Genomic DNA, 16983 nt, shown 5'->3' on the forward strand with positions numbered 1-16983 from the left:
GCAGCCTAACAACCAAATGGAGAGTAGAGTGAGTGCTACACAGTGAGGATAGTCTGCACATGAAGGTAATCAAGGTAGGAGATGATGGGCAAAGTGGTTAAATTAACAAAGATCCAGAGCGCAGATCACTGGCGCGTATGATATCCTGATGCTGATGACTGTGGATAAGCAACATGGAGCGTATCAGATCAAAGCTCACCACACAAGTTGGGAAACTAAACTCAGCAAATCGGGTGAATTGTAGGCTAGCACCAGGAACATATTGAAAGAGTGGATTTTGGGCTTCACAAATAGAGGCATTGAGTACAAAGGCAGGGAAGTTATGCTGAACCTATATAATAGCTCTGGTTGGGCCCCAATTAGAGTATTGCATCCAGTTCTGGTCACCACACTTTAGGAAAGATTTGAGGGTCCTTGAGAGAGTGCGGAGGGAAATTTACCAGAATGCTTCCAGGGATGGGGGATTTTAGTTACAAGGTTAGGTTGGAATGACTGGGCTTGGTCTCCTTGGAGCAAAGGAGATTGAGGGGAGATTTGATGAGGAGCACAAGATTATGACTGACTTAGATAAGGTAGACAAGGAAAAGATCTTCCCATTAGTTGATTGTACAAGGACTAGGGAACACAGATTAAAGATCTTTGGTAAGAGATGCAGGGTGAAATGTGAGGAAGAACCTTTTTATACAGTGAGTGGTAATGACTTGGAGCTCGCTGCCCATGATAGCTGGTGGAAGTGGAGATGAGGGTTTCAAAAGGAAACTGATGGTCACTTGAAGGAAATAAATTTGAAGAGCTATGGGGTCCGAGCAGGCGAGTGGGACTGATTGGGTTGTTCCATGGGGAACAGGTATGGACTCAATGGGCTGAATGCCCTCTTTCTATGCCATAATGACTCTATGGAACCTGCCATTATGTGACTCAGTCTTAAAGTATGTAGAGAAACTAGGGATGGGCTTAACTCAGCCTCATCAGTGTTATCCATATTCCAAGAATGAATATTAGAAAAGTACTTGACTATAATATCATACATCATCAAACAGATATAACTCAGATATAAAAACAGAAAACAGAGCAAATACACAGGCAGCATCAGGGGAGAGAGAAACAGATATTTGAGCACATACTAAATATTTGGGCAGAGTCAACAAGAATTTATGAATGGGAAATCATGTTTGACAAGCTTGTCGGGAGTTTTTTGAGGATGTTACTAACAGAATTGATAAAGGGGAGTTGGTGGATGTAGTATAAGGTTTTCAGAAGACTTTTGATAAAGTCCCCCACAGTAGGTTGTTTAGCAAAATTAAAGCACATGGGATAGGAGGTAATATACTGGCATGGGTTAAGGAATGGTTAGCAGACAGAAATAAACAGGTCATTCTCGCATTGGCAGGCTGTGACTAGTGGGATATCACAAGAATCAGTACTTTGGCCCCAGCTGTTCACAAATATATATCAATGATTTGGATGTGGGGACCAAATGTAATATTTCCAAGTTTGTGGATGACCCAAAGCTAGGTGAGAATGTGTGTTGTGAGGAAGGTGCAAAGCGGCTTCAAGAGGATTTGGACAGACTCAGTGAGTGGGCAGGAACATGGCAGATGGAATATAATGTGGAAAAATGTGAGGTTATCCACTTTGGTAGAAGGAACAGATGTGCAGAGTATTTCATAAATGGTAAGAGATTAATGGTCACTGAAAGCTAACATGCAGGTGCAGCAGGTAACTAGGGAGGCTAATGGTATGTTAGCCTTTATCGCAAGAGGATTTGAGTACAGGAGTAGCAAAGTCTTGCTTCAGTTGTATAGAACCTTGGTTAGATCGCACCTGGAGTACTGAGTGCAGTTTTGGTCCCCTTACCTTCAGAAGGATATTATTGCCACAGAGGGCGTGCAACGTCAGTTCACCAGACTTGTTCCCGGGATGGCGGGACTGTCTTATGAGGAGAGATTGGGGAAACTGGGCCTGGATTCTCTAGAGTTTCGAAGAGTGAGAGGTGATCTCATTGAAACTTACAAAGTACTTAAAGGGATAGCCAGGGTAGATGCAGGTAAGATGTTTCCCCTGGTTGAGGAGTCTAGAACCAGGGGACACAATTTCCAAATAGAATTTCAAGGGAGAAGCCACTTAGGACTGAGATGAGGAGAATTTTTTTTACTCAGAGGGTGGTGAATCTTTGGAATTCTCTACCTCAGAGGGCTGTGGAAGCTCAGTCATTGAGAATGTTTAAAGCGGAGATTGCCAGATTTTTAAATGCCAGTGACATAAAGCGATATGAGCAGAGTGTGGGTAAAAGATATTGAAGTGGATGATTAGCCATGATCGCATTGAATAGCATAATGGGCTCAATGGGACGAATGGCCTACTCCTGCTCCTATGTTCCTAACATTTCAGGTCTGCAATCTTTCATCAGAACTGGGAAAAGTTTGAAATATAATAGGTTTTGCACAAGTAAAAGGCAGCGGTGAGAAAAGAACAAAAGGAAAGGTCTATGATAGTGCAGAACAAGACAGGCATTAAACAACAGAAAGGTTGGTGGGCAGAGCCATGTGACCAGAAGAGGTGTGAATGGCAGAATGATGAAAAGCTGCTGTCCAAAAGAAAAATATAAGATTAGGAGTAAAACGTGCAAAGAAAAGGAAACAATAATGGGGGCAGAGATTATGGTCTGAAATTGGTGAACTCAACATTGAGTCCAGAAGGCTGTAAAGTGCACAACTGAAAGATGAAGCACTGTTCCTTGCATTAAGCTTCACTGGGCCACTGCAGTAGGCTGAAGTCAGGGTTGGAGCAAGATGGAAAATTAAAATGACAGACCATTGGATGCTTGGGGTCATGATTGCAGACTGAATGGAGTTGTTCCATGAAGTGGTAATCCAATCTGTTTGGTCTTAGCATTTTCATAAGACCTCCATTCAGTCCACAAGCATGAGCCCAAACTTCCAGTCACCTGTCATTTTAATTCTCCATCTTGCTCCCACTCTGACCTCTTTGTCCTCGGCCTGCTGCACTGTTTCACTACTCCGCCATTCAATAAGGTCATGGCTGATCTGGCCTCAACTCCACGTCCCTGTGCCTGCCCCTGATAAACTTTGACTCCCTTGTTCATCAAGAATCTATCTACCCCTGCCTTAAAGATATTCAATGACCCTGCCTCTATTGCTCTCTGGGGAAGAGAGTTCCAAAAGCGCACGACCCTCAGAGAAAAAATTCTCCTCACCTCCGTCTTAAATGCAAGACCCCTTATTTTTAAACTGTGTCCCCTAGTTCTAGTGTCCCCCACAAGGGGAAACATCTTCTCAGCATCCACCCTGTCAAGACCCCTCAGATCTTATATGTTTCAATAAGATCACCTCTCATTCTTCTAAACTCCAATGGATACAGGCCCAGCCTGTTCAACCTTTCCTCATAAGATAACACCCCCATTCTAGGAATCAGTTGAGAAAACATTCTCTGAATTGCTTCTAGTGCATTTATATCCTTTCTTAAAAAGGGAGACCAAAATTGTACACAGTAGTCCAGATGTGGTCTCACCAACACGATGTACAACTTAGCAAAACCTCTCTACTTTTATACCCCATCCCCTTGCAATAAAAAGCAACATTCCAATTGCCTTCCTAATCACTTGCTGTACTTGCATACTAACTTTTTATGATTCATTATCAAGACACCCGGACCTCTCTGTACCGTTGAGTTCTGCAATTTCTCTCCATTTAAACAATATACTACTTTTCTATTCTTCCTGTCAAAGTGGACAAGTTCACATTTTCCCACATTATACTGTGACAAATTTTTGCCCACTCACTTAACCTGCCTATATTGCTTTGCAGACTCCTTATGCCCACTTCACAACTTACTTTCCTACCTATCTTTGTGTCATCAGCAAATTTAACTACCATATATTCGGTCCCTTCATCCTGGTCATTTATATAAATTGTAAATAGTTGAGGCCCCAGCACCGATCGCTGTTGCATTCCACTCATCACATCTTGCCAACCTGAAAATGACCAATTTATGTCTACTTAAAATTAAAACTAAAATTAAAACCAATGTATCTACTATCTCAGCAGCCACTTCTTTTAAGACTCTAGGGTGAAGTCCATCAGGACATGAGAACTTGTCAGCTTTTAGTTCTAAAATTCTCAAGTACCCTTTTCCTGGTGATTGTAATTGTTCTAAGTTCCTCGCTCCCTTTCACCTCCTGATTCACAATTACTTCTGGGATGTCATTTGAATCCTCTACAGTGAAAACAGATGCAAAATATCAGCACCTCATCTTACAATTAGGCACTTTACAGCCTTCGGGACTCAATGCTGAGTTCAATATCCGCTCCTGTTTTGTTTCCTTTTCTGTACATGTTTTGATCTTAATTTTGTTTTTATTTTGTTTTTATTTGTTTTTGTTTTAGGATGGTAGCCATTCATTATTCTGCCATTAACACCTCCTCTTAGACACATCATTTGTTTCTTTGCCACTCCTATTAGTCCTGCAACAAGCAATTATTTTGTCATTTAATGTCTCTTGTCCATATCACAGACCTTCCCTTTTGTTCTTTTTACATCTTCCTCTTTTGATCTATGTAAAACCTTTTCCAACTTTTTCCAGTTCTGATGAAGGATCATTGATCTGAAACATTAACCCTGTTTCTCTCTCCACAGATGCTGCCTGCCCTGCTGAGCCTTTCCAGCATTTTCTGTTGTTATTTCAGATTTCCTGTATCTGCAGTATTTTGCTTTTGTACAAGTAACTAAGAAATAGCTTTGAAATTACCTCTTTCACTGTGCAGACCAGGCGACCATAGCAAAAGAATATAATAGTTAGAGGGATAGTGAAGTGTACAACAAACATATAGATGACGAAGGACTCATTATTCACTTCAGGTTTCATAGTGTAGTAATCGATTCCGCATGAGCATTGCATTCCCTCAGGAATATACCTGCAAAGGTAAGGATATCTTCAAGTTACAAGAGTAAAGAAAGCAAGGTCAGAATTTTAACTGAGATGTTCTGTTCCCAACAGCGGACCCGGAAGTGCACGCCATTGCCGCTCTTCTTGCTCTTTCCCATTTCTCACATGATTCTAATTTAAAATTAAAGTGCTGACCATATGCATGGGAGACACTTACAGTTCTACTGCAGGACCAGATTTTCATTGGTGAAACCCGCTGTCAGCTGACAATGCTGCAGCTATGGGACGGCTATTGAGGAGACTCCTGTTCAAACATGGAGGCTCTGCCTCGCTGCCAGAATGCTCCATTGGGTCCAGAGTCCTGAGATCCACCACAGGTCCAATGGAAGAACCCATCAGAATGCTCCACAGACTTTTCCCCCCATCATTTCCCCCTTACTATTGGCTCCCCAAAATAAACCCAACCTTGGTGTCAATCCCCTCCAAATTGTCTCCCTCCATGACGTCCGAGTGTTGCAACAGACCAGCCCAACAGTTCAGCCATTATCCCTGCACCCAAACACCACTCTTGTCCTCCCCTGCATCCTTCCTCAGCACCTCCCTGCACCCAAACCCCTTTCAACACCTACCCACCCTGCCCACCCCCAAGCCTTGACTTGTTCTTGCCAGTCCCAAGCCTTCATTCAAGCTGCCATTCTTCAGCTCCCCTATCTTGTGCTGAACCGTTAAACAAGGAAAACGGTTGACCTTAGACACAATTGCACAAAGCCGACTGGTGCATGCCACTTTTAAACAAATTCCTTAAGCAAATTTAATGAGCTGGGTGCCACAAGATTCTCGTGCACCTCTGATTTTATCCTGAAGGTAGGACATCATTTTAAAATGTTTACTCTGATTCATGGCATGCAAATATTAAAAGTAGGAATGCACCACAGGCCAGCATGAGGCCTGAATTGCCACAAACACACCATTGGCTTAATCTGCCATCGGGAAATAAAAATTTCAGTTCCTGCCCAATTCAGTCACGTTTCCTGCTCTTGCAGGGTCCATAAAATCCTCCCCCTCCCCCTCCAACACCCATAAAGACTTACGCTGATATAAAGATATTCATGACCTCAGGATAACCCACAGCCAATTACTTTTGAGGTGTATCCCCTGTTGTAGTGTAGGAAATATGACAGTCTATTTGTGCACAGCAAGCTCCCATGCATAGCAGATATAATGATCAGATAGTCAGTTTTAGTGAGGCTGGTCCAGGGATAAACATTGGTCTGATCACTGGGGAGAATTCCCTTGGCCTTTACTAAAATAGTGCCAGGGGATTTTTTACTTACCCCTGAGGGGGCAAAGAGCCTCCAATTAATGCCTGACCCAAAAGGAAGTACCCATGCAGTTGAGTGTCAGCCTATAATTTGTACTTTAGTCCCTGGAATGGGACTTGAACCCAATGTCCATTTGATTCACAAACAAAGATGCTACCACTGAGCCACAGGTAACACTATTGCACTGAGTGACCGAAATTACTTGTCTTTAAACAAATCTGTTGGTTTTTACTTTACACCCCCTAGTGAGTAACATTTCATCTATTTCTGTTAGTATTGGCAGGTCGTGACAGGTTATTACATCAGGTCCAGGGATTTAAGTTCAGATCCTGTGAGAGCTGGAGTATGTTGAGGTCTAACGTATCTGAAAGGAAGGTTGTGCTGTGAGATTACCAGTGAAGGGTGGGTGTGCTGGGGTGGGGTGTATATTACATATGTGATTACCTGGACCATCCCACCAGTGGGGGTAAGGCACAAGCCAAGGCCATGAACCATGTGAATGCAACACCTATCATGGCATGTTGATTGCCAAATCGGAAGTTACTCATGGGTTTACAGACAACCATATATCGTTCGATAGCAAGAACCACAAGGGACCAAAGACCAATTTCACCTGAGGGACAGAAATGGAGAAGAAAAAGAGTCAGTGCCCAGCATAGAAAGAATCCAATCAATTACAATGTAAATTGTAACAAAGTCAGTAAAAAAAACTGCAATAAAAACACAACAGGAAAAGCTGCCCAACCATGGCTAACAAAAGAAATTAAGGATAGTATTAGATCCGAAGAGGAGTCATATAAAGTTGATAGAAAAAGTAGCAAGCCTGAGGATTGGGAGCAGTTTAGAATTCAGCAAAGGAGGACCAAGAGATTGATTAAGAGGGAAAAAATAGAGTGAACAAACTTGCAAGGAACATAAAAGCAGACTATAAAGCTTTAAGTATGTAAAAAGAAAAAAATTAGTGAAGACAAATGTCTTCATTCATTACAGTCCGAAATGGGATAATTTATAGTAGAGAACAAGGAAATGGCAATTTCATCAAGGACAATTAAACAACTACTTTAGTTCTGTCAACATGGAGGAAAACACAAATAACTTCCAGAAATGTGAGGGAACCAAGGGCCTATTGAGAAGGAGGAATTGAAGGAAATTAGTATTACTAAAACAATAGTTCTGGAGAAATTAATGGGACTGAAAGCCAATAAATCCCCAGGGCCTGATAATCTACATCCCAGGGTACTAAAGGAGGTGGCCATGGAAATAGTGGATGTGTTGATTGTCATCTTCCAAAATTCTGTAGATTCTGGAACAGTCCCAGCAGATTGGAGAGTGGAAAATGTAACCCCAGTATTTAAAAAAGGAGGGAGCGGGAAAACAGGGAATTACAGGTCAGTTAGCCTAACGTCAGAAGGGAAATTGCTAGAGTCTATTCTAAAGGTTGTGATAACAGGGGACTTAGAAAATATCAACAGGATTAGACAAAGTCAACATGGATTTATGAACGGGAAATCACATTTGACAAACCCACTGGAGTTTTTTGAGGACATAACTAGCAGAATAGATAAGGGAGAACCAATGGATGTGGTGTATTAATTTCTTCTGAAAGCTTTTAATAAAGTCCCATATTGTGACTACTGGGATACCGCAGGGATCAGTGCTTGAGCCCCAGCTATTCACAATATTCGTCAATGATTTGGATGAGGGAACCAAATGTAATATTCCCAAGTTTGCTGATGACATGAAACTTGGTGGGAATGTGAGCGATGAGAAGGTTGTAAAGAGGCTTCAAGGTGATTTAGACAGGTTGAGTGATTGAGCAAATATATGGCAGATGCAGTATAACGTGGATAAGTGCAAAGTTATCCACTTTGGCAGTAAAAAACAGAATGGCAGAGTATTATTTAAATGGTGATATATTGGGAAATGTTGATGTACAAAGGGACCTGGGTGTCCTTGCACACCAGTCACTGAAAGCAAGTCTGCAGGTGCAGCAGGCAGTTAAGAAGACAAATGGTATGTTGGCCTTCATTGCAAGAGGACTTGAGTAGAGGAGCAAGGATGTCTTACTGCAGCTGCACGGGGCCTTGGTGAGACCACACCTGGAGTATTGTGTGCAGTTTTGGTCTCATTACCTAAGGAAGGATATACTTGCCATAGAGGGAGTGCAGCAAAGGTTCAAGAGGCTGATTCCCGGGATGGCAGAATTGTCGTATGAGAGCGATTGGGTCAACTAGGACTGTATTCATTGAGTTTAGAAGAATGAGAGGGAATCTGATTGAAATGTGTAAAATTCTGACAGGGCTGTACAGACTGGATGTAGGGATGATGTTTCCTCTGGCTGGGAGGGGTCATAGTCTCAGGATACGGGGTAGGCCATTTAGGACTGAGATGAGGAGAAACTTCTTCACTCAGAGGGTGATGAATCTGTGGAATTCTCTACCACAGGAGGCTGTGGAGGCCAAGTCACTGAATATATTTAAGAAGGAAATAGATTTCTAGACTCTAAATGCATCAAGGGGTATGGCGAAAGAGCGGGAGTATGGCGTAGAGATAGAGGATCAGCCATGATCACATTGAATGGCCTATTCCTGCTCCTATTTTCTATGTTTCTATGTCATCAACATCACCATTCCCTCCAACAAACTGAATGACATCACCCCCTCCAATAAACTGAATGACATCATCCCCTCCAACAAACTGAATGACATCACCCCCCCCCTCCAACAAACTGAATGACATCATTCCCTCCAACCAACCGAATGACATCATCCCCTATAACAAACTCAATTACAGCTTCGGCAGGAATATCAATGACATAATCACCTCCAAGAAACTTAATAACATCATCAGGTCCCCCAACCTCAAATACATCATCACCTCCAACAAAATCAATTACATCACCATCTCAACACAGAACAATGAAATCATCACCTCCAACAAAATGGTACTATCAACAGCAAACTTAACTACATCATTCATTCCAACAAAATCAATGACATTGTCACCTCTGACAAACCTGACAATATCATCAGTTCCAGCAAGTTCAATGACAACATCATGTCCAACAGCCTCAATTACAGTGTCATCAACAAAACCAATGAATCACCAACTCCAACAAAATCAATAACATCATGATCTCCAAGAATCACAATTACATCACGACTTCCAACAAGCACCATAGCATCATCAGCAACAAACTTGTTGACATGAACTCCAACAAACCATTTGATGTAATATCTGCCAAACTCAATTACACCATAATGCCCGACCAACACAGTGACATCATCAGCAAAAAATCAATGAGATCTTCAACTCCAACCAACTCTATAGTATCATCACCACCAACAAACACTATGACAACATCAGCAACAAATTCATTGACACAACATCAATGATATCATCACCTTCAAGAAACACAATAGAATCGTCAGGAACAAACTCAGTGACATCAAGGGAGTCAAACATTACTGGGGGGCCAGATGGGGAAGTGGAGTTGAGAACACAACCAGATCAGCCATGATCTTATTGAATGGTGGAGCAGGCGCGAAGGGCTGAATGGCCTATTCCTGCTCCTAAGTCCTACGTTTCTATCTCTAACAAACTCAATGACATCATCACCTCCAATAAACCTGATAGCATCATGAAAAACAAACCCTATGACATCATCAACTCAAGCAAACTCAAAGACATTAACACCTCAACAATCATAATGACATCAACCCCAACAAACTCAATTACATTGTCAGAAATAAACTCAATGGCACTATCGCCAACAAACCTAATGACACTATCAGCAATAAGCTCAATGAGATTATTAGCTCCAACAAATTCAATTACATCATCTCAAACAAACTCAATTACATTATCACATCCAACAAACCCAACAATATAATCTCTAACAAACTCAATGACATGATCACCTCCAACAAACACAATGGCCTCATCAGCAACAAACTCAATGGCATCATCTCTAACAAGCTCAATGACATCACAATCTCCAACAAAATTAATTACATCATTAGCAACAAACTCAATGAAATCATCAACACAAGCAAACTCAATAACATTAACACCTCCAAGAAACACAATGACACATCAACAGCAAACTCAATAACATATTCTCCAACAACCTCAATGGCATCATCATGTCCAACAACTCAATGACATCAGCAGCAACAAATTCAATGACCTCATCTCTATCAAGCTAAATGAAATCACCACCTCCAACAAGTTCAATGGCACAACAGCAACAAACTCAATGACATCATGTCCAACAAGCTCAAATACATCATAATCTCTAATAAATACAATGACATCATCAGCAACAAATTCAATGGCATCATCACCCCAACAAAGCCAATGAGAGCAGCAGCCCCAACTCAATGACATCATCAGCAGGAAATCCAAAGACATTATCACCCCAACTATCTTAGTAAGGTTATCAATCCCGACAAACTCAATGACATTATAAAATCCAAATAACTCTATGACATCGCCTCAAACAAACTCAATAAATCATCGCCTTCAACGAACTCAATGACATCATCAGCAATAAACTCACAGATCATCAACCTGAACAAATTCAATTACGTCATTAAATCCAACAAACACAATGACATCATAACCACAAATAAGCCCGATAACATCATCACTCCAACAATAACAATGACATTATCAGAAAAAACTCAATGGCATCATCAACCCCAGCAAACCCAATGACATCACAACCTTCAACAAACCCAACGACATCACATCCAACAAACCCAATGACATCGCAACCTTCAATAAACCCAATTTCATCATCAACAATAAACTCAGAGATCATCAACCCAAACAAACTCAATGACATTATAAATCCAACAAACACAATGACATCATCGCCACAAATAAGCCTGATAACATCATCACCTTCAACAAACCTAATGACATCATCACCTTGAACAAATCCAATAAATCGTTGCCTTCAACAAATTCAATCACATCATCAACAATAAGCTCACTGAGATCATCAACCTGAACAAACTCGTTGACATCACCTTCAACGAACACAATGATATCATTAGCCACAAACCCAATGGTATCATCAAGTTTAACAAATTCAATGACATTTTAATCTCCAACACACAAAATCATATCATCAGCAACAAAGTCAATGAGGTCATCAATACCAACAAACTCCATGACATCATCAAATCCAACCAACACAATGACATCACCACCTCCAACAAACCCAGTGATATCATGACCCTGAACAAACCCAATCATTTCATCACCTTCAACAAACCCAATGACATCAGCAACTCAAACAAATGCAATGATATCTTCACCTCCAACAAACACAATGACATCATCACCACCTCCAATAAACTCAATGGCATCATCATCTCAAACAAACTCTATGACATCACAATCTCCACAACTCTCAGTAAACATCATCATCTCCAACAAACTCAATGGCAGCATCCCCACCAACACTAATGACAACATCGGCAACACACTTAATGACATCACCACCTCAAACAAACTTAATTATATCATCACCTCTAACAAACACAATGACATAATCAGCAACAAACTCAATGACATTATCACCTCCAACAAAATCAACTCCAACAAACTCCAAACACAAAATTTACACAAAATTAGATTTACAACCAATTTGATTTACCCCAAATTTGTTATGCACCAAGCTGATTTACCCAAAATTCCATTTGCCCGAAATTCCATTTATACCAAATTCCATTTATACCTTATTTGATATACACCCTGCCCGCTTTAACCCTTATTCAATTTACACCAAAAATCAATTTACACCAAATTCCATTTACCCCAAATTCCATTTACACCAAAATCCATTTATACCAAATCCTATTTATACCTTTTCTGATATACACCCTGTTCGCTTTAACCCACATTCAATTTACACCAAATCCCATTGACACCAAATTCTGTTTATACCAAATTCCATTTACACCAAATTCCATTTATACAAAATTTCATTTATACTTTATTTAATATACACCCAGTTCACATTAACACGTATTTAATTTACACCAAATTCCATTTATACCAAGTTCCTTTTATACCTTATTTGATATACACCTTGTTTGCATTAACACATATTCAATCTACACCAAATTCCATTTACACCAAATTGCATTTATACTTTGATAAAAGTAAAATACTGCAGATGCTGGAAATCTGAAACAAAAACAAAAATTGCTGGAAAAGCTCAGCAGATCTGACAGCATCTATGGAGAGAAAGAGTTAACGTTTCGAGTCCTGACTCTTCTTCAGAACCATTTGTACCTTATTTGATATACAGCCTGTTCAATTTACACCAAATTCAACTTACACCATATTTGATTTACACCAAATTTGCCTTTCACCATATTCGATTTAAATACTGCTCGATTTACACCAAGTTTGATTTACACCATATTTGATTTACACAATATTCTATTTACACAAAATTCAATTTACCAGGTATGTAATGTACACCAAATGCAATTTACACCACATTCGATTTACACCCTCTCGATTTATACCAAATTCAAAAACACCAAATTTGATTCATAGCCTGCTGGGTTTACACTAATTTCAATTTACACCATGTTGGATTTACATCAAAATCGATTTACAGCTAATTTGTTTTACACCAAATCAATTTACAAATAAATTCAATTTGCACTCTCCTCCTTTTATATCAAATTTGATTTTGAATCTGATCGGTTTCTACTGTATTCGATTTACGCCAAATGCGACTTACGCCAAATTCAATTTACACCAAATTTAACTTACACCACAATATAAAAGCAAAATATTACTGATGCTGGAAATCTGAAACAAAACAGTAAATGCTGGAAAAGTTCAGCAAGTATGGCAGCATCTGTGGAGAGAGAAACAGAGGTAACATTTCAAGTCCAATCTGACTCTTCTTCAGAGCTCTGAAGAAGAGTCATACGGACTCAAAACGTTGACTCTGTTTCTCTGCACAGATACTGCCATACCTGCTAAGCTTTTTCAGCATTTACTGTTTTTGTTTCAATTTACACCACATTCAATTTACACTCAATTAGATTTACGCCAAATTAAACATAGAACAAATTCACTTTACACCATATTCGATTCACACTCAATTAGATTTACACCAAATTCAAAGTATAACAAATCCAGCTTACACTGAATTTGATTTGCACCATATTTAATTTACATCTTATTCAATTTACATCAGACTCGATTTACATCCTCTTCCGTTAACCCGATACTCGATATACACCATGCTCTACACCATGCTATATTTATGCTGCACAACATTTACTCCCTACCTAATTGGTGTCAATCACAATATTCACCGGTATGTATAACACTATGTGAAATTTACCTCGCACTTTACACACTTCCCAATTTATTCCACTTATTGTTTATATCCTAATTTACCCATGACTGATTTATACCCCACCCGATATATAGCCTTCGAAAACATCATGCTCAATTGTGAAATTGCTTGATTTATACCATACACAAGTTATACTGTACATAATTTATACCTCACCTGATTTACCCCATGCACAATTTACACCAAGCATGATTTACAAACTTTCCAAGTTCTAACTGTACTCTGCAGTAAATTTCTATCCAGAAATTTCTCTGCCTACCTTACCTGTCAGATTGACTCTAACTTGCATTGCAGCTCAGTAACTCTGAACCGCAGTAACTTAAGGCAGCGTAATTTCCTGCAGATGTGATGATCTGGGTCAGTTTTACTCTACATAAATTCCTACACACTGCAATCCTGACATACTGCCTGTTATCATCTTCATTTTTTTATCAGCTAATTACTTGGTGGCAATAAAACAACAACTCGCATTTATTTTACTTATTGATGTTTCTATCAGTCTCACAATACCATACATCCTCAAGACCACACTTAAAAACTATGAAGTTGTTGGGTTCTATAATTTTCTCCAAAATCTGTCATAAAACAAACCTCCCTAAAGGCACTGTGGGTGTCCCTACACCACACTGCAGTGATTCAAGGCAGCAGCTCACCACCACCTTCTCAAGGGCAATTAGGGATGGGTAATAAATGCTGGGCCAACATCCCATGAATGAATAAAAAAAAGTGGGATCTATTGCATTTCAGCCTGGTCTAAATCTAACTAGTTCTTCAAGCAGTACCACTGCTATTCTCCTCTGCAGTACCTTAGTAGGTACTTTTGTGATGTACTCAATAAAATGATAGCTCTGTAATTGTTGCATTTGCCTTTGACCCCTTAAGTGAAAATTGGCATTATTATCATCTTTCCCCAGCCTTCAGCCACTTGTTCATCTTCACAGATCTTGTTAAATAACATGTACACTATTGTCACAGGATGTTCCTCATCTGTCTGCTACAACTCCACAGTTACATTATCCAAACTCAGGGCCATGCTCTAATGAAAATTATCAGTAAAAATCTCTTCATCTTCCAAAAACGGGTCTGCATACTGTACAGATCTTCAAAATATTCTGTCCAAGCTTGTTCCTCTCCTTTTCATCAATTATCTAATCATTTTGGAATTCCACTGCAGCTATTTTAAGTTTGTAAGATTCGCTTAGTTATCTTATTTTCCCCTGTGTTTCGCTGGTTTTGGCATAATCTTCTGTATCTTTGGGGGAAAATGTGATAAAATGATTATTTCTCCATGTATCTCTCTTGGCTTTTAACATCATTTTTCTAGTAAACCTGTTACTTTCTGTCCTGATAAATTGGGATCTGCCTCTTTGCTTGTTGTTTGGTTTCTTTGTTTTCTGCTCAGCATCCAGAGTTCTTCTATTATCCACTTCTGTTCCTTTACTGTTATCTTTGAGACCTAAAACATGTCCTGCTGTTCCTGATATTCCATTTTTGATGGTGTTCCCCGTTTCTTCTATCTCCATTTCTTTGGTTACCGCAGGTATAATGTTTTCTTGACCTTTTTGTATTTGTTTCTGATATTGAGTTCTTACAATTTGTCTATATCCTAGAGTTTTGTTTAAAGTATTTTTCCAGCAGTTCCATCTTATAACCAGTTTTTCTACTGGGCCATTAATATTATATCAAAGTATGAGATGCAGATGAGGACAGAATACCCAACTTTAAAACAGGGACTCTGAATTCACTGTTTCAATTATCCCTTGTTCTTATCCTGTAGCATGCGAAGATTGCATTGAGTTTTGTCTCCCTAAGTTGACGTTATAGAAATTTGCCTCGAGTGCTCTTGCATTGGAGCCTGTTTTACTCTTTCCAATATTCAGAGGCATTGGTTTAACAGGCGGTGAGCATTAAGCAGGATACAACTTGTGCCTGAAGTGATAGACGCAAGACAAATTTCTACCCTCGACAATGCCACAGGTGATGACCGAATTTTGCACTGGATACCCTAAATAGTTGATCAAGTCACACCTAGAATTCTTAATTTGCACCTTTACCTAACCCACAGTAACAAATTAAGCTCAAGCTTGTTAATATTTATCATGGAATACCCCATGGAATACTCCTGCAGACACTTCTCAGGCCTGAGGATTGGGCTGTCAATGAAATTGTGTCTTCTGCCCTCACTGTTCCTCACTGGTGAGGAGCAGAGCTAGATCAAGAGTTGGGCCTTACTGAAAACTTATCTGGGACTTACCGCCAAGTGTAGCAAAGAAGCCTTCGAAGTTACAACCACTTGGTCCGAAGATAAAATAGCCATTCATTGAGGTGATGATGGTGGTAGTAAATCCACCAAAGACCATGAAGAGGTCGGCCACAGCCAGGTTGAGGAGGATGTAGTTGAGGGGCTGCCGAAGTTTCTTATGCTCAATGGTAACATACAGGGTGAGGAAATTGACGGGGAAACCTGTTATGATGAGGAAGAACATGTAAGCTGCCAGCACTGAAAATTTCCAGGGTTCAGCCAGGTAGTACTGGGGGTAGTCGAACGGACTCCTCACCAGTCCCGTCTTGTTGGACATGGGCACATAGAAGTTTTCTCCTTCTGTACCATTCATGGTTGCAGGTTGTTGTGGAGTTTGGTAGAAGCAAAACTTTCCCTTTCTTTCTTTCTAAGATGATCCTCTCTGAACCTGACGCTGCCCAGCGGAGACAAATGACTACCCTGAGCAATGACAGGGCCACAATCTCCTCTCCCAGGGGTCCATGGACCTTATAAAGCAGCCTTGGATTAACCTGGCCCTGCTTGTCAGCAGAAAGCAATTTAGGCCACTGCAAAGCATAATAATCCAGGCAGGATCTCAAACAATAATGTAAACTCATCAAGTTATTAACACTACAGCTGCTGCACTGGAAAGTGAGGCCTTTGCTGAAAGATTCCTCTCAGCTATTGTCAAATATAGAAAAATTAAAAGCAGGAAGTAGGTACATATCTGTTTGTATATACACATGTATCTATCTATGTGGCCAGAATTTTATGTTGGGCGTGTGGGCACGTGCCCAAGACGCCCGAGCGTAAAATGATGCGCGATGACGTTGGGCGTGAGTCCTAACGTCACCGCACACCGTCACAATATTTCGCTAGGCGGGCACGCTATGAGGACTCAATCACTCTGCCATTAATTAACGAGCCAGTTAAGGCCTTTGAGGCACCAACTGTCTTTGATTTTAAGCAGGCCGTGCGATTTTCAGGGCATCACACGGGCACAACGGTAGGTGGGTAGGCCACATTTTCAAAAACATTATCCACAGGCAGGATAAGAGGGGTGAGTGGGCTTGCTAATGCGAGTTGTTAGTAC

General features: G+C 40.3%; 1 protein-coding gene across 1 annotated transcript; it reads right to left on the reverse strand.

Annotated features, from left to right (window-relative positions):
- Nucleotides 1-4702: 4702 nt before the first annotated feature.
- Nucleotides 4703-16384, reverse strand: LOC144673990 (rhodopsin). The gene is made up of 3 exons (XM_078535559.1): nt 15882-16384; nt 6673-6841; nt 4703-4934 (listed from the first exon to the last, which is right to left on the reverse strand). Exons 1-3 carry the CDS (start codon nt 16240-16242, stop codon nt 4703-4705), a joined length of 762 nt encoding a protein of 253 aa, XP_078391685.1. The 5' UTR covers nt 16243-16384.
- Between the last annotated feature and the right edge of the window lie 599 nt (nt 16385-16983).

Source organism: Cetorhinus maximus, unplaced genomic scaffold, assembly GCF_964194155.1.
Source record: "Cetorhinus maximus unplaced genomic scaffold, sCetMax3.hap1.1 HAP1_SCAFFOLD_528, whole genome shotgun sequence".
Taxonomy (NCBI): domain Eukaryota; kingdom Metazoa; phylum Chordata; class Chondrichthyes; order Lamniformes; family Cetorhinidae; genus Cetorhinus; species Cetorhinus maximus.

Bases quoted from the DNA above. Each gene is read 5' to 3' on its own strand.
- LOC144673990 (XM_078535559.1), bottom strand. From the start codon at position 16,242: ATGAATGGTACAGAAGGAGAAAACTTCTATGTGCCCATGTCCAACAAG. The intron at 6,842-15,881 runs GTAAGTCCCAGA...TCTGTCCCTCAG, and splicing joins CTTCTTTGCTACACTTGGCG to GTGAAATTGGTCTTTGGTCC. The intron at 4,935-6,672 runs GTAATCACATAT...TTACCTTTGCAG, and splicing joins CCACTGGTGGGATGGTCCAG to GTATATTCCTGAGGGAATGC.